Here is a 26,322-nt window from a genome sequence, read left to right as displayed (position 1 = left end):
GATTGTCCGTCACATGTTTCAACAAATGTTGACTTCACTTCAATTTTCCATAGTGTCAGCTGCACAAAAAGCTATAGGAATTCCCTTTAATATACTGGGCATAATGAGAAAAAGTCCTGTATTGCCTGGTCCCTGTCATTACAGACCAGTCAAAATAATAATGCATCAGCTAGAACGACATACTGGTATATTATAATCATGTGATCAATAACAATACCTGTTGCTACAGAGACGTTCAATGAGTCAACACAAAAACTGTCTGATTCCTGGTATGTCTGATAATTTTGAACACAAAGTAAAACATCACAATAGCCTGTTATCTTCTCATCGATTCCTACAGCTTCACTACCTGAAAATATGAATAGTATAGTTACTGTTTACTTAGATCCCCACAATAAGAATCTAAAAACTGCCAACCCTGAAAACCGAACCAGAAATACTGAACTGAATGCCTGAAACCCTGAAAGCTTAACAACTGAGAATAAGAAGGCCCTCCAACCTGAAAACAATTGTGGTAAAAACAAGAGCTGTCTCCGTAGGATGACACATGCCCCCGATGGCACTTTGAATGAATAGTTATGGCCAATGTTAGAGTTTAGGACCTTTGACCTACGGAGCTGGGTCTTGCGCGTGACACATCGTCTTACTGTGTCACACATTCATGTATAGTTATTTTAAAATCCATGCATGAATGACAAAGATATGGACCGGACACGCCCATCAATGCACTATCATGAAAAATGATATCTAACGTCTAAGTGTGACCTTGACCTTTGAGCTACGGACCTGGGTCTTGCGTGTGACATGTCGTCTTACTGTGGCACACATTCATGCCAAGTTATTTGAAAATCCATCCATCAATGACAAAGATATGGACCGGACACGCCCATCAATGCACTATCCTTTAACATCTACATGTGACCTTGACCTTTGAGCTACGAACCTGGGTCTTGCACATGACAGGTCGTCTTACTGTGGTACACATTTATGCCAAGTTATTTGAAAATCCATCCATCGATGACAAAGATATGGACCGGACACGCCCATCAATGCACTATCCTTTAACGTCTAAGTGTGACCTTGACCTTTGAGCTACGGACCTGGGTCTTGCGCACTGCACATCGTCTTACTGTGGTACACATTCATGCCAAGTTATTTGAAAATCCATCCATCGATGACAAAGATTTGGACCGGACACGCCCATCAATGCACTATCCTTTAACGTCTAAGTGTGACCTTGACCTTTGAGCTACGGACCTTGGTCTTGCGCACTGCACGTCGTCTTACTGTGGTACACATTCATGCCAAGTTATTTGAAAATCCATCCATCGATGACAAAGATATGGACCGGACACGAAAATTGCGGACAGACCGACAGACCGACAGACTGACAGACCGACAGACTGACAGACCGACAGACGGACGGTTCAAAAACTATATGCCTCCATTCGGGTGCATAAAAAGTTCATCCTTATTTCATTTAAGTTTACAAGGGTTCCTCTGTTTAAAGAAATTCTTCATTCCTAATAATAACACAATTCATTTGTAAAGGCTTAACTAACTGCACTCTTTGATCAAGCACATATGCTAATGTCAGTCAAACCAGGACGTTGTTGATAAAAAATCTACATCGTATATAACCTGTGCTAGGTTTTCCTAGTAACACAACAGGATTCCCTAATCTTGATGATTTACCTTACAAATATACTATGCACATCTTTCAATAAAATATTTCATCATTAGATATTAACTTTAAAATAAAATGTTGAAAATCCTCATCAAACTTATTTTTCTTGACTAAATATATAAAAACTTTGAATTTAGATCTGCTTTTACAATTATATACGATGTAGAAATTGTCATTTGCTAAAGAGAAAAAAGAGCCAAGCAACTGCAGTCTTTTCAGCTGAGTAAAGTTCCAAGGAACTGCAGTCTTTACAGCTGAATGACAAGCAACTGCAGTCTTTACAGTTGAATAGAGACGAGCAACTTCAGTCTTAACAATTGAATAGAGACAAGCAACTGCAGTCTTTACAGTTGAATAGAGATGAGCAACTTCAGTCTTCACAGCTGAAAAGAGATGAGCAACTGCACTCCTTACAGCTGAATGACAAGCAACTGCAGTCTTTACAGCTGAATAGAGACGAGCAACTTCAGTCTTAACAGCTGAATATAGACGAGCAACTTTAGTCTTTACAGCTGAATAGAGACGAGCAACTTCAGTCTTAACAGTTGAATAGAGACGAGCAACTTCAGTCTTAACAACTGAATAGAGACAAGCAACTGCAGTCTTTACAGCTGAATGACAAGCAACTGCAGTCTTAACAGCTAAATGACAAGCAATTACAGTCTTTACAGCTGAATAGAGACAAGGAACTGCTGTCTTTACAGCTGAATAGAGATGAGCAGCTGCAGTCTTTACAGCTGAATAGAGACAAGCATTTGCAGACTTTACAGCTGAACAGAGACAAGCAACTTCAGTCTTAACAGGTGAGTAAAGTTCCAAGGAACTACAGTCTTTACAGCTGAATAGAGACGAGCAACTGCAGTCCTTACAGCTGAATAGAAAGAGCAATTGCAGTCTTTACGGCTGAATTCAGACAAGCAACTGCAGTCTTAACAGCTGAATAAAGAGCCGAGCAACTTCAGTTTTAACAGTTGAATGGTCAAGCAACTGTAGTCTAACCTATGATAAGCAAGGTAGGTCTATCTGCAGTGTATTTCTGTAAATGTAACGCTTTTTCATGACTTTCATCACTGGTTGACCCCACTACTGTTCCCCCTTCATCTTTCCATCTCTGAAATAAGTAACATGTTACTGTAGGCTAGGGTTCAATTAGCTATAGCTTTATTTGCATATAAAATGATTTGCTAATTCAAAACATCATTTGAATGTTTCTGATTTAAAGTGTGAAATCTGCGGAAGCCCCCACTTGGAAAAAAAATTAAACGATTTATTTCCAGCCCTGCACAAGGCAATCTTCATATTTAACTCCCCAGCATCCAGGCTGCTTAAAATGTTACCTCCCCAGCATCCAGGCTGCTTAAAATTTTACCTCCGCAGCATCCAGGCTGCTTAAAATGCTACCTCCCCAGCATCCAGGCTGCTTAAAATGTTACCTCCCCAGCATCCAGGCTAGGCTGAAACTGCTTGAAACAGTTCCTTGCTAAGATGAAATTTCTTGCAACGGTACAAGTTAAAGTAATCAACAAGCACTGAACGCTAGTCTAGATATCAGTTACTACTGGGAATATCATCCGGTCTCCTAGAACTTTAACCTGCTTTCCTATAACAGAGTTCTGCACATTTGATTACCTCTCGTGAACAGACTCAACCAAAACCAGACTGCTATGATCTTTGCTTGGTTGTGTTCTATGATTTCTTCTTACAGATCTATTAGCAAACACAAAAACACAACAGCAGTCTTCAAGTGCTTTGTGGCTGCTGTAGATTTGTTTTTTATTTGGACCAAGTGTTTTTATACTGTGTGGTCCTCTGGGATCAAGGAGTTAATTCAATGTTTAAATGGGTAAATGAATTCTTCTTCAGTGGGTGCTCAAGGGGTGTTGCATTTTTTAGTAACTCTCATGAACTTAATCAAATGGATCTGCTATCACTTTTGCTTGGCTGAGCTCTATACTTCCAAAAGGTCTTCCTACAGGTTTTATTATCAAAGAAAATATGGCTACTTTCTATCATTAGTGGCAAAGTAAAAAAGTCGTGAATTCAATTTACCCAATTTAAAGTTACTAAATGTGTCCCTTATCCTTATCATGCTGAACATGACTGATTCTGCCTTAGCGACCAGTGTAGATCATGATCAGCCTGCACATCCGTGCAGTCTGATCATGATCTGCACTGTTCGCCATTCAGTCAGTACTATTTCGGAAAGCACCCCTTTCAACGGATAATGGTACTGTCCATATTGAAAGGTGGACAAGTTCATTCTAGAAATTTAGCAGGGTAAGGGTTAAATTCAGCATGAATTCATTTAAGCAAAGGAATAGCATATGTCTTTTGCTCATTTATACACACTTCAAAGTTCAGTTAAAATATTGAATTTGTTTTAGTACTGATACCTACCAGAAGACACTTCTTCAATGTAGATTCATACTTCAGTGATTGTATATCCATTACCTCTAGTGCACCTGCACTTGCCTTACTCACTACAGGGTTCAATGCTGAACTGAAATAAAAATGTACCGTATATAAAATTGTAAAAAATCACACAAGTTAAACATAGCACAGTCTCTTAACACGGATTCTAACACGGCCTGATTTATTTCCAACTGTGTGTCATTATGCAACACATACACTCTTTGTACCTAAAAATTGTTAAGTCACAGCACCAAAATGATAGTGGCGCACTGGAAAAAAAATACAAATCAGGCAAATACTTGATAATTATCTTAAAGATATAGATATTAATTTTTGCTAATGTGTTGATATGGGAAGAATATGTCTGAGCCCTCATGATATAATTCCTTCACATGTGAACTACAAACAGTGATTTAATTCAACTAAAAAGCACCGGTATACATTATTTTTTAATTAGATTCCATATTAACATATGAAAGGTTATATGAATGGGTATGTGTAGAATTTCTTTGTTTGTATCGTTGAATGCCCTAGATGTCACAACTTAAAACATTGCAATTTTAACACAACTTAGCCACACAAAGTCAAAATATACTTGCAAAACCTATGTCTTAAGCTCACTATGTATTTTTTTTTAGTGACCACTAGAAAGCAATTTGAGATTTTCAACAACTTTTAACCTTTAGCCTGCTGTCTGCAAGTGAGTCTGCCTTTGCGACCAGTAAAAACCATGATTTGCCTGCATGTCCATGCAGGCTGATCATGGTCTGCAGTGTTTGCTATTCAGTCGGTCAGTTTTCAGTGAACTCCCCTTCAAACAATAAATGGTACTGCTGAAATTGAATAATGGACCAATCCATTTTAGAAATTTAGCAAGGCATAGGTTAAACATTTAGGTGGATTAAACAGGAAGTTTTTTAATACTAATCTATCATACTGTTGTGTCCCTGGAATTCTTACAAGTTGGCAGAGGACAAATTATTTTAGGTCAGGTACTTCGAAAGAGCAGGTACTAGCACCCTGTGAACAGCGAAAACCAAAAATACCAAGATATCTAAAAATAGCCTCACCTGTAATGAGCAGGTACAAGCACCTTGTTAACACCAAAATATAATGATGATCTAAGAACAGCACCCATATTCATTGTGTCCTTGACACGATATGGTAGCACCCACACCTGTGGTTCTCCATTACTGTTAAATAGTCTTTCACTGAAACAAAGAACAAGACTTAGAGCTGTTTGAAAAATAATATCCAACTAATGAAAGCCTTAGTATCTGAGGGTTTTAATCTTTGGTCTCGTGTACCTTGAAATCAATTAATTTCACTGGCACAAGTTTTTATGGATTAGATTAAAATGGCTATTTTTGTGGGAGTATAAATTTGTGAATTTTTACTTCTTAACATAAAATGAATGGAAATTTTAATGGTACATTGTAAAATGCACAATAGGTACTAGGACAGGCCACATGTATAGAGGTGACTATTGTGTAAATGTAGTTCTTTACCTTACTATATCACTGTCTATAGATATACTGCTATGCTCATATGGTGATACATCTAAACAAACACCCTGAAAAATAAACCAAAGAATGCATCTATATGCTTGTTGCATTTTGCTCTACTAATAATACTGTAATTCTAAAAGATTTCTATAAAGATATATTTTTTGGTTTCAAAATGGACCATTCTACATATTAAGTTATACTGATACAAATTTTAACCATTTGCCATTACAGAAAAACCAAAGGCAGACACTGCTGCTAGAACTTAAGCATAGCTAAATATGTAATAACATACAATTTCAGTTAGGTCATTTTTATGCATTTCAAAGGCTGTAGACCTTGGAATTCTTGTAAATATTCTAATTATGTTCCTGTAAATAGTAACTTATTTTTCCATCAGTTTCTGTTCAATAACAAGTGTCAAATTAACCAATAACAAGAGTTATCAGCAGACAACAAACCTCACCACCAAAGTTTTCACAACAGCACATTCTGAATGGGTAGTTATTTTTGAGTTTGCAATGTTTGATGGTGGATGGAAGAAGGTATGGGGCCGGAGAAACAAAACAAAGAGAAAACAAGAGCACCGCAATGCTGAGCAATATACGCCAGAAAAAAAAGTTACCTGGTGAGGGTGATTTCCTGATAAACTATCTATTACCGGTCCAGTTACATCAAGTATATCCAAATTTTGCTGTACACATTGTTCTCGTAATCTGTCCAATCTATCATTATGCACACCTGTCTGTAAACAGAACAAGAGTCCATAAGAGTCTGAGCTTGGCTGTCCGTAAGACAGCCAAGCTCGACTATTTGAAATATTGTCCCAGAAGCAGGAAAATATTACCCTAAAAGGTTAAATATCAAGAGTTTTAAGTTCAAAAGGGGACATAATTTGACCAAAATGCATATCAGAGTTATGGGACTTGCTGCTATCAACTAGTTATATAAACCCTAAGAAACATGTGAAGTTTCAATTCAATATCTGCATTAGTTTTGGAGATAGTAACTTGCATGTAAAACTTTAACCAGAATTTTCTAAGTCCAAAAGGGGACATAATTTGCCCAAAATACATGTCAGAGTTATGGGACTTGACCCAGTGAGGTTGGTAATTGATCTAGAAAAAGAAAAAATAAGTTTCAAATCTATATGCCTTTTAGCAATAGCTGTATGTACTTGCACGCAAAACTTTAACCAGGATTTTCTAAGTCCAAAAGGGGACATAATTTGCTCAAAATACATGTCAGAGTTATGGGACTTTACCCAGTTAGGTTGGTAATTGATCTAGAAAAAGAAAAAGTAAGTTTCAAATCTATATGCCTTTTAGTAATAGCTGTATGTACTTGCACGCAAAACTTTAACCAGAATTTTCTAAGTCCAAAAGGAGGCATAATTTGGCCAAAATGAAGGTCAGAGTTATGGGACTTGGTGCTATCAACTAGTTTTATAACCCTGAAGACACATGTGAAGTTTCAATTCAATATCTGCATTAGTTTTGGAGATAGTAACTTGCATGTAAAACTTTAACCAGAATTTTCTAAGTCCAAAAGGGCACATAATTTGCTCAAAATACATGTCAGAGGTTGGTAATTGACCTAGAAAAAGAAAAAATAAGTTTCAAAGCTATATGCCTTTAATTGATGGCTGTATGTACTTGCATGAAAAAACTTAACCAAGGTGTGACCCCGACGCAGACCCCGACGCCAGGGTGAGTAGAATAGTCCAGCTAAAAATGCCGGCATTTTAAAGTGTTCCAACATTCAGTGATATTTACTAGTTTCAAGAAAGATGGTAAAAACTATCCAAATGGCTCAATCTATAAACATTAAGCCTTTCAATGCATAAAAATTTAGGAAAAAAGTAGATTTTGTACGGGTTGGGTAAGGATGGTCTTACTTACACGTACCCTACAAGCCTGTTGTTGTTCTCTATTTAATATGAACAAGAGCAGTCACTAATGGTGACAAATGCCCCTGCAGCACCTTGACCTTTGACCTTGTGACCCTAAAGTCAGTAGGGGTGGTGTACTCAGTAAGTACTATCAGCATGTGAAGTTTGAAGGTCCTGGGTGCAGTGGTTCGCGAGTAAAATGCCTTCATGCAAAAAGTTAACGTTGGCTCCTGTGACCTTGACCTTTGACCTGGTGACCCCAAAGTCAGTAGGGGTGGTGTACTCATTAAGTACTATCAGCACGTGAAGGTTGAAGGTCCTGAGTGAAGTGGTTCGCGGGTAAAGTGCCTTCATGCAAAAAGTTAACGTTGGCCCCTGTGACCTTGACCTTTGACCTGGTGACCCCAAATTCAGTAGGGGTGGTGTACTCAATAAGTACTATCAGCATGTGAAGTTTGAAGGTCCTTGGTGCAGTGGTTTGCGAGTAAAGTGCCTTCATGCAAAAAGTTAACGTTGGCCCCTGTGACCTTGACCTTTGACCTGGTGACACCAAAGTCGGTAGGGGTGATGTACTTAATAAGTACTATCAGCAGGTGAAGGTTGAAGGTCCTGGGTGCAGTGGTTCGCGAGTAAAAAGCCTTCATGCAAAAAGTTAACGTTAGCCCCTGTGACCTTGACCTTTGACCTGGTGACCCCAAAGTCAGTAGGGGTGGTGTACTCAATAAGTACTATCAGCACGTGAAGTTTGAAGGTCCTGGGTGCCGTGGTTTGCGAGTAAAGTGCCTTCATGCAAAAAGTTAACGTTGTGACGAACAAATGAACTAACTAAGGAACGGACGGACAGTTGAAAACTAATATGCCTACCTTTGGGGGCATAAAAATACTATTTACTTATATAAATACTAAACTATAGCCAAGATATCATACTGACCTACTTACTGGAGCTGCTGACCTACTTACAGGGACCAAACAATAACAAAATAGTTATTAATAACATAATCTGTGGTGAAATGACTTATGTTCAGAGTTATGAGCAAGCATATACAGTTAACAATTTTTGTGTACCTTGAAGAAAGCTGTATAAGCCTGTCTTTTCCCAGCATACAGTGCTGCCTGTACTGGATGAATGCCAAACAACACCTCTCCATTCACGTCAGGTAGTGGATATTGTCTGCCTACATCTTTCTTTCGACTGCTGAAATAAATCTTACTATTTCATTTTGACAGGTTTTATGAATATCTAGCTGCCTTTTCTATACCTGTTTACTGACTGTAGTTTGAAAGATTTTGGCACATACAAACTCTCAGTCTCAAAAAAGTAAAATTTATTTGTAAAAATACTGCACATTTGTAGCACAGGTAGAAGGCAAAATATCTTATTATAAACTGAATGATAGATTTTTATTTATATTTGTAATTTTAACAATCGTAGATTTTCATAACTGCCCTGTAACAGATCCTACACTTGTCAAACCTTTGATCTATAATATAGTCTAAAAATTACAAAGGCACAGTGCATTATATCTTACCAGAACATAATAAAAAAACTTCTTTGATTTAAACACAGTTTTTGAAGCCTTTTCTTAATCTGTTTAAAACATCCAAGTTTCTGGAATACAGCTATTAGCTAGGACTTATATAAGGGGATGCCATTTTCTATTTGGAAGTGTCTAGGATTGCAGACCTGGGTCTAGGATTACAGAAGTTGCAATATTTTTGAAAAACCATGTGCCTTTTACTAGGATTACAGACTAATGTATATAAAAAAGTTTATTCCCATTTGAAAGCTTTCTGTTGGATTTAACTTCGCAATCATAGCTCATACCGCAACTTTCAAGCTTTTCTTGGTTGTAACTTGTAAGTTCAAATTTCATTATTAGCACTCAATGTAAATAAATATTTTAATTCATTTTTTTATACAGGGCATGCTTTGATTGAATACTTCCTTGTGGTTGCCTGGATGCTGATAGATATTTTTACAATGTACACTTACATTTTTGTACTAAATATGTCCAACTACAACTAAATGGTCATTGCCATGTATTTGTACCACTGGATGACAAGATATTTTTGAACCTTGTTCATTATCAACCAAGTCTTTAAGATCTTGAAGATGGTGACTCAAGTACATTTTGTTTTTGTTATATTTAACTTCACATCATGACAATTATAGTTCATATGGCAACTTTCAAGCTTTTCTTGGTTGAGGAAGAGGTGCCCCTCAAGGCGTTACATCAGGAGCAGATGGGCACCTAGGTTAGAACAACCAACCTTCCATCAACCTGCTGGATGGCTTACTCACCTGTAAGAATTCTAAACCCGAAACAAGGTTTAAAATCCACAGCCATGGAGGCCCCTAGCTCAGGTATAACATTCTGTCATGACTGAACAATAATCAAATTTCACTTCAAAAGTATTGATAAATGGCAACTTTGGAAGTGAATGAATAAGTAGTCGATTCTCTTTTGATTTTTATAATCCTAGGGAAACCCCTAGGCTTTGTCCAGAAATATGGAAGTCCATATTCATACACCTGTGAATCCATAATTGTAGACAGCCAGACTTTGTACTTCTATGACAGTGATATCTTAGATTAGGATTTGGAAAAGCCGATATCTTTAGGTGTAAAAGTACTAAAAAGGTAATCAAGCAGCACTTCCATGCTAGGATGGAAGAAAAAGTCCTCAGTTTTTTCCAGTTAAAGTGGCATTTTCATGTTTTATGTAAGCCAGCTGCTGCTTTCAGTTTCATTGCGGACCTATACTTGAAATTTTGGTGACATTTTCAAGAAGATTTTTCGCATTTATACAAATGTAAACAAGCCGTATTAGGTGTCCATATTCATATTTTAGCTGTCAGTTTGGAAGATATTCCATAGCGTTGACCTGTCTGCGCACAACCACCTAATTTTTTGATATTCTAAAATTGAGATATCAGTCATTTTAGTATCTGCCTACTTTAGACCTAAAACTTTATTTCAATGGAAGTGTCTAGCTGTATGGTAACCAGACACCTAGCCTGTCCTCTAAAGATTTTCTAGTAATCAGGTAATCAATTAGTGAATTAGGTGTTTTTAAATGAAAGAATTATATTGCTAGGACTTTTATATAATAAGTTAAGTTGCTAAACTACATCTGATCAATATTTGTTAAAAATGCTGCTGATTATAGATGAAGTTACTGTCGCTGTTTAAACATGTTAAAGGTGTTACGATGCTGTTGTTGTTGTGCAGTAGATATGCTAAGGCTATACACTGACAAGCAGAACTTTTGGCAATTTATCTATTTATTCATTTATTTGGGTTTTACGGTGCACCAACACAGTATAGGTTATATGGCGCCAAACTGGACTACAAATTTTGGTTTCATATCTCATTTACATCAAAATAAAAACATTAGGTATGGAATCAAAATTTGCACACCTGCTGGAATCACAGAGTTACTGCAAAACCCACGTGTTAAGACCCTATTAGTTGCCTCTTACGATCATGCAAGGGTAAGGCAGTGGTTCCAATTCTTTTCATACACAGATCATCCCAGAACCACATGGGGCAAACTTTTGGCAAAGATGAAATGTTTCATTTGAGGATGTGATGCACAGAAAGTAATAAGAAGTGTTAGAAATTCCTATTTTATCATGCTTAAGTGACATGTCTACTATATTTCATTAAACATGATTATTGACATAAGTTGTTTTTTTTAAATATTAAAATGTTTTAACCATATTCAACAATCCCTTCAATAAAATACAGAATTAAAATTCATTTAAAAATCTTGTGCTGTATCTATTAATATTTATTAAAGTTGTTCAAATGAAGTGTCAATTCAATTGATCAGGTTGGTGTATCATTATGTAGATAATGTAGTATACTCACAGCGCATGCGTATATTTTATACACACCCAGTTTGGGATGTTGTTTCAGCAGTTGTTAAGGCGCACTCATATAATAAACATATACTTATAGTAAGAATACTGTGTTGGTCATTCTTTACAATAAGACATGGTGTCAGAAAATTAACGATTTTAATACATCCGCATTTGTCAGGATTATTAACAATCATTGTGCATATAGTGCATATAGTGCATATAGTGTATCGGATTTAAATAATGGATTTAACCGGTGTACCGACGCCTACAATGGACTGGGACAGTCCGAATTTGTTGGAAACATTCAAAACCTTTGAGAGGTCACGCGGAATTGATATTCCAGGGTCCGTTAAAGGGGAAAGATGAACCAGTACAAATCACATACTTGCTCCTAGGATGGGACAAAAAGGAAGAGAAATTATAAAACTTTAGTGTTGACAGCTGATCAGAAAAATCAGTAAAAGCTACCGCCGACGCATTTGAAAACACGTTCAGCCGAAATCAAACCCAGTATTTGCGCGGTTCAAATTTAATAATGAAGTGCAAGGTGAAAATACCATGGAACAATTCATCACACGACTTAAGATACTTGCAAATGACTGTTCTTATGGCGAAGCCTACAAGGAAGATTTGATTAGAGATCGAATCGTGTTCGGTGTAAAGTCGTCCAAAATTAGAGAGAAGCTTTTGACAGTAGGTGAGAAACTAACATTGGCGAAAGCTGTTGACATATGTCAAACTGTAGAATATGCACAAGAGCAAATGAATAACTAATTAGGCTTCCAATGGGTATTTCGTCTGCCATGGATCTGTTTCAAAAGAAAATAGACGAAATATTTGAGGGTCTCCCAGGGGTAGCTGCCATAGTAGACGATATTTTAGTATATGGCAAAACAAGGGAGGAGCATGATGCGAATTTGAGAGCAGTGCTCCAAAGGTCACTAGAACAAGGTATCCGCCTTAATCCAGATAAGCTGGAGGTTGGGCAGTCCCAGATTAGTTATTTCGGTCATGTGATATCTAAACAAGGTCTTAGCCCAGATCCAGACAAGGTGTCTGCAATTCGAGAAATGCCTATCCCGGAAAATAGGTCACAACTCGAAACGGTACTTGGCATGAGTCAGTATCTCGCTAGATATGCACCTAGGCCATCTGAGGTCACTTTGCCCTTACGAGAATTATTGGCGAAAGATGTAGAATTTCTCTGGGGTGAATCACAGCAGCAAGCTTATGATCAGATGATTGATATCATAACGCAAGCTCCTGTCCTTGCTTTCTATGACTTGGCCAAACCCTTACAGTTGCAAACCGATGCAAGTAGGTCAGGACTTGGGGCCACACTCCTTCAAGAGGTAGACCTATAGGTTATGCCAGTAAAAGTCTTACCCCAAGCCAAATGAACTATGCTATGATTGAGTTAGAGTGTCTTGGACTGGTATTTGGCTTGAAGAAATTCCCCCAGGGGGTGTATGGGAAAAAAGTTAAAGTAGTTACAGACCACTTACCATTGATAGCTATATGAAAGAAACCCTTATTTGCTGCACCTGTTAGGTTACAGCGGCTGCTCTTAAACATTTACAGTATGATATAGATGTAAACTTATTAGGCAGGGAACTCAGATTCCTTTCCAGATACTTTGTCTAGATTCCGTCAAGGATACAGAATCCCTCCTGACGGAAACTGTAGAAGTCCAGGGTTAATATGGTCAAAAGAAGCTTACCGGTAAGTGACCGGAAAATTGCAAGAAATCAAGGTCAATACTGACAGGGACGAACAACTTTTGTCCTGAAGCAAGTCATTATTGAAGGTTGGCCTGATGAAAAGAAATCACTGCAAGTCAAACTGCTAGATTTCTGGAAAATTATAGGGATGAGCTTACCGTCGAGGGGGTGGGGTATCATGAAGGGTCACAAAATTGTTTTCCCTAAATCCCTTGGGACAGACTTGTTGTCAAAACTACATTCTTCAAGTCATATGGGAATAGAAAAACAATAAGAAGAGCAAGTGATATTGTTTTCTGGCCTAGAATCACCCAGAAAATTAAAGATCTCGTTCTGAAATGTCCTGTATGTTTGCAACACAGAGACTCAAACCAGAAAAAACCCGTTTGCCTACACCCCAGTTCCAAAATTTACCCATTGCAGGTAGTTGGCACAGCCCTTTTTGAGTTCAATTGCAAAGACTTTTTGATAGTCGCTGACCATTATTCACATTACTTGAGGTCAAAGAGCTGCCTAACTGTAGAAGTTCGACAGTTATAAGTGGGCTAAAGGGGCATATTTGCTAGATTTGGCATACCAGAAATGTAGTATCTGATAAGGGGCCATGCTATGCATCTCATGATTTTGGCAAACTTTGCAAAGCTCTGGGTTTTTTTACACACCAGACCACAAGTCCTTACCACAGCTCGGGTTTAATGGTTTTGCGGAAGCGTACGTGAAAATTTGCAAGCGCTTTTCACAAAGGGCCCAGAGCATCAGGCACCGACCCAATGATAGGAATACAAGAATATAGTGTTAAAAAACTTAAAATAGGTTTTTCACCCAGGGAAATCATGTTCCACGTCAAATTAGGCCCAGTGTTGCCATTTGCTAAGTCAAATTACTTCCCGGCAAATCCACACAAGGTCATTCGTGAGAAATTGTCAGCAAAAAAGGGAAAGGGAGAAAGTGTATTTGGATATGACAGCCAAGCATTTACCCCCATTAGAAATAGGAGATTCGGCACGAATTACGCAAGCAAATAAAAATTGGAGTCCTGCAGTAGTAGTGCAAAAACATCATGATAGGTCATACTCTGTTAAAACACCCGACGGTAAACCATATCGTCGCCCAAAAGGAGGCATTTGTTACAACCAATGAATCAAAAGAGTGCATACCTGAAGTTGACATGCAAAATGTGGAAAATAACAACCTTCGGCGCCTCAAGAAAATTTGACTGTATTTCACAATTCTCTGATAAAAGCAATTAAAAGGTCAGATAATGAAGCAAGTGAAAAAACATATATGAGTAGATCTGGTAGGGCAGTTAAACCTCCGACAAGATTAATTGAAACAATGTAATATGATAACATTACCCGTCCCTAGATTTGCCACCTAATGCCACTCTTTGCCACTTATTTCCATGAAAAAAGGGTGGCAGTTGGTGGAAATAGGTGGCATTAGCTGGCATTTGGTGTAATTTAACTCTTTTACCACATAAGTGGTAAATATGCCACAAAGCCACTTTATTTTGGTGGCATTTAGGGTGCATTAGGTTTTAAATTTGAAATAGTTTTCTTTATTGGGGCAAAAAGGTGGGAAAATTGTGGAAAGTAGAAATAGTTTTTTTTCATGGTGGAAATTGAGTGGCATTTAGTGAAATAGGGACTTAGAAAATTTTCTTGGTGGCGAATAGGTGGAAAAAAAACTTAGAAATTTTTGTGATGTTTGATTTAAAAGCAAACTGTAAGACATTTGGGTTACCTGTACAAAATCTTCACAAGGTGTAAAGAACACTAAACTTCAAACTTATGCCTAAACTGGCACGGAACCCGACTTTGCTAAAACTGCACACTGGGCAAAAGCTCGTAGAACACAAAATGCCACCCCCTTGATGAGTCAGTAACCCGTACAAGAAACAGAAACATTTGGTCACTGTGCACTGGACGTTTGATGTCCTTGTCTCAAAACAATTAATTAGGGTCATTTACCAGTCATAAGGACTTCTGTATGCAAATGTGATCTTTTGACCAAAACCTTCTCTAGTTATTGGGGCCAAAAAAAGTTCTATTGTTCTGGGTCAATGTGGGCCTAGAACCTTTGACCAATTGACCTCAAAATCAATAGGGGTCGTCTGCCGTCATGATCAACCCCTATTTAGTTTCATTTATCCTAGGTCAAAGAGTTCTCAAATAACATCTGGAAACAGTTAACTGTTCCAGATCACTGTGACTTTGACCTACTGAACTAAAAATCTATAGGAGTTATCTGCTAGCTATGATCAACCTTCCCATTCACTTTCATGATCCTAGGCCCAAGAGTACTAGAGTTATCATCTGGAAACTGTTTAAATGTTCCAGGTCACTGTGCTCTTGACCTTTGACATACTGGCCTCCAAGTCAAAAGGGGTCACTGCTGGTCATGACCAACCTCCATATAAAGTTTCATGATCTTAGGCCCAAGCATTCTGACCAACATCTGCAAAACAGTATACCCAGGCTCCTTCTTCAAAGGGTTTTGTTAAAATGAAAATAAGTCTATGCTGACTGTAGCTGGACAAAAGTAATATTTAGAGTGGTATACAGAAAATTTGAATTTTGGTTATTTTGTGAGACAGAATATTTATTATTTATTATATCTTTGTATTATATTCAATGTAAATATTAATAAATCACTTTTTCAATCAACAATTCTGACAGACAGAAAAAGGTGGAAAATAGGTGGCAACTAGTGGAAACTGGCTGAAAAGGTCATTTTTTGAATGTGTCTGCAGTGTATTATTTCTACATGAGTGAATGTTGGTTAAAGATAAGATTAATGATAGATCAAGTTACAAACTCCCACACTAATGTATAGAAACAACCCCAGGTGGAATTTGGGTCAGTTAAGATTTATATATGCAGGCAAACATGAGGTCAGAAGCAAAGAAATAGTTCTTGCCTTTTCTCTTCATTAATTGATAAAAAAACAAGTGTATATAAAAAGGATGTTTTTACAATAGCTTTTCAACTTTAGTATTTGACACCATCTTTAGCTGTCCAAAAAAGTGTATGTGTGGAATCAATTTATCTGTGTAGTAATACCAAAATTTGAAATCTGGCATATGATGAGTCAGTCTGTGCAGGGAGAAAATGGGAACACATTGTGAGAGGTAACAATATTATACTGTTTATTTTTTTAAAATTATTACTGTCTTTGACATTGTCTTAATTACTTACTCTTACCAAATTTATACTTGAATTTAAAACAACATTTACAAAACTGCTTTAAATTAAAATCAACAAAATTTAATCTCCTTTTATGTCTTAGGAAGTTTGGCAGATGGAAAAATCCCAGATATATTTTCTGGAATATAGCTCAGTCATGTTTATAACACTGCTTGTAAAATTGTATCATTTTGTAATTATTTACATTATTGATTAGTACTAAAGATACAATATATACTTTAAACTGTTCATACCAGGGACCTTTTGTGAAAAAAGTGCAACTTTGTGACATGATCTGCCTGCCTGACTGTATATACCTGAGCAGGCCATACAGCTTATTACTGCATAAAAGAAACATATCAAGATAATTCTGAATCAGGTAAATATTATATGTTTTTATAAAAGCTAATGTTTAAATAACCCTTAATTTTTAAAGAAATGCACCAATTAATAGAATTTCCTGGCATATTATATGATAAATAGTACTTATAAATGTGATGAAAAACACAAGTGCTATTATTAACTTTTGCCAAAGGTGGAGGGATATTATTTTTGGCGTTGTCCTTTCTTTTTTATCTGTCCATCAGATTAATTGAAAATGCTTGTAACTGGAAAAATATTTTTATAACTTTGTCTATAGAATCACTATTTCGATGTAAATGAGATGTGAAACCAAAATTTGTAGTCCTGTTTGGCGCCATATAACCTATACTGTGTTGGTGCGCTGTAAAACTCAAATAAATAAATTACCTAGTAAAAGAAGTATTTCCCCTTGATTTGCTAAAAAAATAGGATTTTTTCCTGTATCAATGGATACTCATGAAACTTTACATAAATTTAGATCACTACAGGACAGCATTCCATTTGCAATTTCCTCCAGGATCACTTCAGTAACCAGAGTTATTGCCCTTTAATTGTTTTTCAATTTATGAATTTCTACATAAGTAATCCATTGATAGATATTCATGAAATTTGACACAAGGTGTAAATCACCTTAAAGCAATGGTGCTTCCACATCATTCATCAATTTTCAAGTTCTTGCAGTGTTATTGCTTTTTATTGATTCAAGATGCATATATTCCCACAAAACAATGTCACCTTTTGAGTGAATAGAAATTTTTCTACAATGTAGATTTTGATGAAACTTCTCGCAGTTTTAATAAAGATGTTGCATATAATTTGACACAGATTAAGTTTGTAGAGTTTGTTGTTATGTCAGTGAGTTAGTTTAGTCTTTTGGTTTGCTGTTACAGATTGTGTGCTGGAAAAATGGCCTTACATCCAAAGGAGTGAAATTTGGAGTCATTTGCCATCTACTTAAGCCATCCTGGAATATGAAAAAATAAGACTGCATTGACAACATCCTGATCCTCGTGTTCAGATCTTTTGTGATTTCTTGTGAAGGGTCTTTGATTTTTGCATAAAAATAAAAAATATATTAATATAATTTGATTTTTGCTTACTACTGATTTTTTTTCAGATTCAGCAGGTGCAGCCGATTTCCACTAGTTGCCAAGTATTTTCCACCTATTGCCAGCTATTTGGTGGCATTAAGTGGAAAATAGGACTGCCACCATAGTGGCGTTTTGGTGAAATTTTGTCCACTTACTGCCACCTGTTAGGTGGCGACTGGTGGAGATAAGTGGCATTTAGTGGAAAATCGATTTTAAACCATAATGGTGGCATTTTAGTGGTAATTTGTCTAAATACTCCACTTACTGCCACCATGAAGGTGGCTATTGGTGGAATTAAGTGGCAAACAAATGTTCTACCATAATGGTGGCATAATGGTGTAAAACTGTCTAAATACTCCACTTATTGCCACCTAAAGGTGTACACAAGTGGAAAAAGGTGGAATTTAGTGGAAAACAGGTTTGCCACTGTCCTGTTCATTTTTTCACCATTTTGGTGGCATTTTAGGTGGCATTTTGGTGGAAAATTGTCTAAATACTCCACCATTGGAAAGGGTGGCATTATAGTGGCAAATCTAGGGACGGGTAGATAGCGGAACACGCCTGCTATGTAAACAGTGAACAGAGATAATTAAGTGCTGATAGCAAAAATATGCCATTCATGGAGAAACAGACTTTATGAAAGAAATTTTAAGTTATAGTAAATTTGGAGTATTTTGATTTATTTTATTTTAGCTTTCAGAAATTGTGTTCCTTGTTCTTTGCCAAAAGGGGAGATGTATCATTATGTAGATAATGTAGTATACTCACAGCGCATGCGTATATTTTATACACACCCAGTTTGGGATGTTGTTTCAGCAGTTGTTAAGGCGCACTCATATAATAAACATATACTTATAGTAAGAATACTGTGTTGGTCATTCTTTACAATAAGACAGTCGGCATGACGTCACATCCGGAGCAGTCGATTATGCAAATTACCTTGGAGGTGAAAGCAGGACCTCGCAATTCGTAGCGAATTAACTAGCGGTGTGGGTTGTAATGTTTTTATTTTCAAATAAAACAAATCAAGAGTCATCTTTTTTATTATATGCTTACCCAATGGTACAATCTATATATTTTTCAAAAAAAAAAAGTAGGTATTTTTTGTGATTATTGATTTTGTGGCATTTTAAAACGGTCTGGAAAAAGTGACAGATTATGCATTGTCAGCTCTTTGGCGCTGCGGATCAGTTATGATTAGCTTATTCAACATTTTCTCTGTTTGCATTATATTACATATTAAAATAAACTAAATATCTGAGAACATAACATTTTTTTTTATTCAACTTCTTTGCTTAAAATCCTAGCAGTTGTTTATTTCATCTTTCAGAGAATCTTTCAAGTGTCTTGAAAAAGAGTTTTTGTTTGTTTGTTTTCTCAAGAAAGAACAGATAAAATAAATAAGTAAATCAATTTTCTGATTTTTTATGTCTTTAAAATAAGCTGATTTTCTAAATGTTTTAATGCTCTGAAATAAAATATTTTATATTGTTGCCATTTCCTGAAATATACTTTGTGCGATATATTTCATTTAGTTTATGTAAAATGCTATAATTAAGTATGAAAGTCATTTAAATAAAGTTAAAAACTTATTATATATGTAATCTTATTGCAGGCATTTTTTTATTTTATATTTATCTATTTTATTTATTTATTCTTTTTTTTTGAAGAAATGTCCTTCCAGCCAAAAATTAGTTTGGTGAATTGATTTTAAAATTTCAAATGAACTATAATTATGTGTATTGATTAAGGTTTTTTTTCTATGTAGGAGCTCTATTAATTCCTTAGTCAGTTAACACTCAAATAACAATAATGTACATCTTCCAAATATCATAAGACCCTGAAGGCATACATCAAACGGATAAAACAGGAAATTACCATAAGGCCCCGAAAGGATACATGAGAGGGATGAAACGATTGTAGGACATTTGCCCCCCAGGACATTTGCCCCCCAATGAAAAAATGTATTACCGGACATTTGCCCCCCAGTTGAAATGGCAGATAGGACATTTGCACCCCACTTCTTATTTTTAGAATGATATTTTATTTTTAAAAATTTGATGAATATGTTACTTACATTCAGGTGTTAAGGTAAATAATAGCCTATTATTGAGTTATAAAAGTGCTCATAACAGTGTAATTTTTTAATTTGTGCAATGTTTATAACGCTCAAACTTGTTAATTTGGCAATTATCTACTACAAATATGTAAGAAACAAACACAGTGTTATCTACAATATGATAATTATCTTCTACCAAGTTCCTAAAAAATCACTAGGGGACAAAAATATTGGGGGGCAAATGTCCATTTCAGAAATAACACTGGGGGGCAAATGTCCTATCTACCATTTCAACTGGGGGGCAAATGTCCAGCAGTCCACTTTCTCATTGGGGGGGCAAATGTCCTGGGGGGCAAATGTCCAGATCCCGGATGAAACAAACAGGAAATCAATCTATTAATTAGTGATAGTCATTAAGAACTGGTCAAAACTGATTATCATTAATATACCACATACTGATTGGTTTCCATAGTGATCTATAACTTATGACTTGAATGAATGCTTTAATTTTATTATATGTGGAAGCAGTCAATTTGACAGTCTAACAATTAACAAAAAAATATGGATTTTGAAAACTACAAGGTATGGCTAAAATTATTTTAGACAAAGCGTGCAAATTATCATTCACAGTTTTAAATAACTGACAATTTAATACAAAACAGAGATCAGCATTTTTCAGTATTTTCGTATTTAAGGAAGTCATCAGTTTATTGATACGTCCTGGCTTTTCGTAGAAAAGAAACTAGCATGCAGTTATTACATTGTATTATAATTATCATTTTATCTCCACGTGTAACACAGTAGCTCTAGCTGTCATATTACATTTAAAACAATTGTTTATATATAAAAAACCTGTGTGTTATAAATGCAGTTAAAGATCTTCTATTTTGATCCTGATACGCTTCGAGGGAGAAAAAAATCCCTTATCCAGTATTTACGCATTATGTACTATTATGCTTTAAATTATGACACCTTTTATTAAATCTCATACCAATCAGAATTTAGGTAAGAGGTGTTGCTTTAATTAAATTTGGCGTTACTGAATCACTTTTGACACCACAGTATAAGCTATCTGGCTTTCAGAACTGTTTTAATGGTAGGCTACAAAATAGAACGAGAAAAGTGAAACGAATGGAGAAACCTAATTAGATGAGCTAGATTTTCTGTTTTATTTATTTGTAAAGACCTCCGACTTTTTAAATTATAATTTTCATTCAGTCCGTCATAAATATGAGACCTTGTAGCTTACACGGATTAATGATGAATATCACGTCTGAAACCTAAAAAAGAAAGATTTCTTTCTCGGGAGTGATTTCTCGAACATCATGCTACATTATAAATTCACTGACTTCTTAATATTGCCCAAAATTTTACTTTAAATAAAGAAAAATAACCAGCACAAAGGAAACATTAAACGCTTTTCAATTACAATTTAGCGTTTGCTGTCACCTCCGCTTGTTGCTACGCAATGCGATACGCTGAAGTGCCCGGATATCCGACCTGATCAATAAATCTACCTTAAACATGTTAAAACATTAATTAATTCACCTTGCAGAATTTGGCAACTTACATTTCACCATGATATAATTTGTCACACTTCCATATTTTTACCCTTTGAAAAAGTTATCAAACTACTAGTAGATCTAGCAAGATTAATCAAGAGAGGACATGCCAACGTACCCACCAAGAGAAACACTGTGCCCCCTAAATTAAAATCCTGGATCCGCCCCTGGCCCTGGGCACCAGTTTTTCTTTACCTTTGTTTTTTCGAATGACTTTGCTTTGACTTCGAAATCGCACTCGAACTTCTTACAAAATGAAGATTACACAATAGTTCTGCTATTTTCAGCAGTTTCTTCGTACTCCCTCCAACTGTTCTGCCATGTTTTCCTATATTCATGCTGTCCCGATTGGACTTGCAAATGGCGTTTCCTTTATAAAGGGACGTAACTAATAGTCAAACCTTATTTGTAGATTTGGCTCAAATAAAAGGTTCGTGAATAAAAGATAAATTAGATTTAATGATATCTTTAATTCATTTTGTGATATCAAATGTTCATTTATAGATGTCATAAAATAGAATTAAAGTTATTAAATTGAACTAGATCGAAATATAAATATCTAGATATGATACGTAGATAGACCTTCCTGATATGGCTCAAATGACAGAAAAATAGAATGTTATACCTGAAAACTCCCACACTTCGTTGGAAGACGAAAATCATAAACTCATTCATGTTCTAAAAGATGCTACGGACAGTCTGTTACCGTACCGTAAACAAAGAAAGGCACATCTTCGCCTACGAGTATGGAACGCCGAAATCTCCAAAAACTTGAAACATCTCATAGTTGCAGTACGTCTTTGGGCTAGCGAAGGCAAACCAAACGAAGCATCCCACCCATCATGTATACAGAGAAAGCAATGTAAGTCAGCATTTCGAAGTTCTGGAAGACGTGAGCATGTCAGACTGAAACACTTCATTGAACGTGATCGCATGAGAAAAACAAAAACCAGCGACTCCAGATTATTTTATTCTTTGGTAAATAAACAAAGGAAAAGTTCATTGAAAAATTTCATTGATGATTTGAATGTCGATGGAGAAACTTTTAAGGCTAACGAAATTACGAATGGGTTTACGAACATTTTGAAAAACTTGCTCAAGACAGTAACTGTGAAATGTTTGACTCAGATTACAATAATCAGGTAAAACTTGAAGTTCGTGCCATACAAGAAATTGTAAGACTATCCCGTATCTCCTGTCAGTGAAAGAGAACTTAGTGTTGCAATAAAGCAGATAAATAAAGGTAAATCAGCTGATTATTACGGTTTGACAATTGAACATGTTATGTATGCTGGTTCTGATTTTAAATTAGCATTCCCTTACTGAAATATTATAGTTTGCCGCAAACACTTGCTGCGATCATGCCGTGAATATCCGGCGAACATGCCGCGAACACTTTTGATACAATTGGTATAACTGTTTGCGGGATGTTCGTTTGGTGTTCACTTTTCACATGCAAATTAGTTTTGCCGCGAACAAGTTGCCGCAAACTTCCCGCGAACAAGTAGCTGTAAACTTCCCGCGAACAAGTTGCTGCGATCATCCCGTGAACTAGTTGCTGCGAAGATCCCGCGAACTAGTTGCTGCAAACATCCCGCGAACTAGTTGCTGCGAACATGCCGCGAACTAGCTGAAAACCATCGCTACAGAAATTGTGTACAAAAAAGCATGTAAAAAATCAGAGGAGCTAAAAAGTGCAAAAACAAATAAATTAGTAGGAATCAGGGATATAAATTTATTGAATAAACTTGAACACTGAGGTTGTAACAAATTCAAATTGTCAATGTCTGAACTTTTTCTTATCATATTTGGAACATTTTAAGCAAAGTTTTAATGATAAAATATGTTTGACTTTTAACTGTTACTTGTCATTTCAATAACAGTGTCTGAGTGCATGCCATTGTTTTTCTTCACACTGCTTATAAGTTATATGTACATGTATCACTACAAATCTGTCATAGTTTTACATATAATTATCAGACTTATGAAGCTTAGAAATTGTCAAAATAAGTTAGTTTTATATTTCTTTTTAGATAATCTGATACAGCTCTACAAAAGGTTAAGCATATCTATTTCATTTTCATAATACCTTATGTTTACTGAGATATATGAGTATAGAAATTAAACATAAATTTTCTGACTTACCACAAAAAAGTATATATTCCTATCAGCCTGTAAGAATCACTTATGAAAACTGTCTGTAATGCACACAGATATCCTTCTAAACATGTCCAGAATATCTGGTTGTAATTAACTTATCAGACTCATACTGTGACCTTACAGATAATGTTACAAATTAATAGATCTGCAATTACCTGCTCTTATAAATTTAAAGCTCTTCAGTAACAGTTTAGCAAAAGATTATAATCTTTTAAGTCCTTCTCGCGAACATGCCGCGACCACTGGTCTTCCTGCGAATATCCCGCGAACTACCCGTACGAAAACTTACGCCCAGAAAAATCTGAGAAAACCGCCTAAGTTGTAGGCGGATTCCGCTTAAATTGCAATTCAGGTTAATATAGCACAGATTCCGCCTATAAGCAGGAATATGCAGCGAAATATGCAAATTTTCTAAGGCGGAAACCAGTTAAAAAATACGCCTAGCCAATATTTAGCAGGAAAAAAATGCGCCTTAAAATTCCACCTAGAGAATTCACTAGCAGGAAAAAAATTCGCCTTAAGAAATTCTTAACAAGAAAAAAGTCTGCCATTTGGTTAAATTGTAAGAATCTAAAAAATACAAAGTACAATGCTACATGTATATCAGAATTTCAGTGTTGTAACAATTTATAGCTTTAACTGTAATTTTGAATTTCATTTTTATAATTATTTAATAAAAATACATATTTTTGACAAAATAAAAAGCATGGGGATCAAGTACTGATCAAAACAGTTACATGTACAAGAATTAAAAGTCATGAAAACTGATGACAAAAATAAGTCTGCATCTGTTTAGTCTAAACTTTAGAATTATATGAATCAAATAAATGGAAAAAAAAATCACATTTTACTTTTGATTTCATGCCTTGTGTATTTTATATATATAAAGGCACTTACTGTAGCTGATGTACCATTATGCTATTCACATAAATCTACTGTGCTCCACATGGTCCAGAATTTCAAACTATACAAACTATCATTTTTCCGCCAATACTGGTGCTATTTTATTCAAAAATCATGAAATTCATTAAGTCAGCCTAACTTTTCCGCCTAAGCCCTATGGCGGAATACTGGTAAACTTAGCAGGATTCCATGTCCGTCTTATTTTAGCAGGAAAATCTTTGTTAGACAGATTTTTTAGGCGGTTTCCTGCTTATTTAAGACAGAATTTGGTTAATATTTTCGTACAGGTAGTATCAAACCAATCGCGGCATGATCGCGGTAGCAGCGAATATCCCGCGAATACTTCCTGCGAATAGGTATGTTTGCAGCATGTTCGCGGCATGTTCACAGCTTTTTGACCATTTCGTAAGGGTTATCGAGTCTGATTGATGGAGTGTTCCAAAGTGGTCAAATTCCAGAATCAATGAAGATTGGCCTTCTTACACCTGTATTTAAGAATAAAGGTAGTGCTAAAGATTCAACAAACTATAGAGGCATAACAGTACTTCCTGTCTTTGAAAAAAATATTGAAGTTATCTTGAAAAACCGTATTGTTGAAACACTTGAATCTTCGCAAAGTCTATTCCAACCGGGATTTACGAAAAATACATCACCGCTTCACTCATCACTCATACTAGAAGAGGCCACCAGAGATTGCATGGACAATAAGGTTCCTTGTGACTGAATCTTTATGGATGCTAAAGCGGCATTTGACGTCGTCGACCATGAACATCTACTCCGTAGGCTTTTTCATGCTGGTGTCGTAGACAAACATCGGATGTTAATACAGTCTTCATACAGATTCAACTAGTGTTATTAAATGGATGAACAAACTGTCCGAACCCTTTATGGTGAACAAAGGTGTTAAGCAAGGCGGATTTGCAAGCACTGATTTTTACAAAATTTACATAAATCCCTTGTTGATAAGACTAGAAGAAGTATCAATTGGTAAATATGTTGGTAACATTAACTGTTGTTCTAGTGCATGTGCTGATGACGTGGCAATTATTTCAACAGATCACACAGAAACTCAAATACTTGTAAACATAGCAGAAACGTTTGCCCGGTCAGAAAGATATTTACTACAACCGACAAAAACAGAATCGCTTTTATTCAGTGGAAAGCGTCAAAAATCAAAATGTGAAGTTGTACCAACATTTGAACTATATGGTAAGCATATTACAAGCGTAGACTGTGCAACGCATTTAGGGATAAAAAGGTCCAACAGTATTGCAGCAACTGGAGAGGCTCAAGTGGATCAAAATATAGAGAAGTCCCGGAAAACATTGTATAGCCTACTTGCTTCAGGTTTACATGGAACAAACGGATTGGACTCTTATACATCTCTTCATTTACTGAACTCTTACGTTATTCCAAGGCCTTCATATGGACTTGAAGTTATTATCCCAAACAAAACTCAAATGTTACGTGTTTAGCGTTACCAAAAGAAGATCATTAAACAAATATTGTCTGTTCCTAACAATACAAGTGAAGCTGGTATCTACATCCTCTCAGGCCTGTTACCTGTTGAAGGAGCTGATAACAAAAAGACACTGAATTTATTCTACAGTATCTGCTTGATGGCGGAAGACTCAGCAGAAAAGAAACTTGCACGTCGACAACTTAGTGTCAAAACTGCAAAGCAACAGCTGGTTTGTCGCCGTTAAGAAGATTCTGTGGAAATACTCCTTACCAGAGGCTACTGAACTTTTGGATACTCCATACACCATGCAAGCATGGAAACGTCTTGTTCACTCGAAAGTAAGTGAATTTTGGTCTACAAGCATTTTATCAGATGCAACACTGCATAAGTCACTGAAGTTACTCAACAGGATCTATACACCTGGGAAACCACACCCACTGCTGCAAATTCCATT

At 36.1% G+C, this 26,322-nt stretch overlaps 1 protein-coding gene and 1 long non-coding RNA gene across 3 annotated transcripts in view; one reads left to right on the top strand and one right to left on the bottom strand.

Annotated features, from left to right (window-relative positions):
- Positions 1-21,708, bottom strand: part of LOC123533925 (rRNA methyltransferase 1, mitochondrial-like) — a 29,218-nt gene extending 7,510 nt beyond the window's left edge. Inside the window, exons 1-8 of one of the 2 annotated variants that reach the window (XM_045315904.2) lie at positions 21,539-21,708; positions 8,561-8,690; positions 6,230-6,349; positions 5,608-5,672; positions 5,170-5,310; positions 4,085-4,187; positions 2,687-2,798; positions 218-349 (exon numbers count right to left, since the gene is read on the bottom strand). In XM_045315904.2, coding sequence (XP_045171839.2) covers positions 218-349; positions 2,687-2,798; positions 4,085-4,187; positions 5,170-5,310; positions 5,608-5,672; positions 6,230-6,349; positions 8,561-8,690; positions 21,539-21,681 — 946 coding nt within the window. In that variant the 5' untranslated portion in view covers positions 21,682-21,708. The remainder of the gene's footprint in view (positions 1-217; positions 350-2,686; positions 2,799-4,084; positions 4,188-5,169; positions 5,311-5,607; positions 5,673-6,229; positions 6,350-8,560; positions 8,691-21,538) is intronic. The other variant, XM_045315905.2, reaches the window with a different exon arrangement.
- On the top strand, positions 15,850-17,720 carry LOC128547408 (uncharacterized). Its single transcript, XR_008366509.1, has 2 exons — positions 15,850-16,647; positions 17,522-17,720. It is a non-coding gene; the product is annotated as an uncharacterized LOC128547408 (long non-coding RNA).
- Positions 21,709-26,322: the final 4,614 nt, after the last annotated feature.

This window comes from Mercenaria mercenaria, chromosome 12 (genome assembly GCF_021730395.1).
Source record: "Mercenaria mercenaria strain notata chromosome 12, MADL_Memer_1, whole genome shotgun sequence".
NCBI classification, from domain to species: Eukaryota; Metazoa; Mollusca; class Bivalvia; order Venerida; family Veneridae; genus Mercenaria; species Mercenaria mercenaria.
This window is presented reverse-complemented; position numbering and strand designations above follow the sequence as displayed.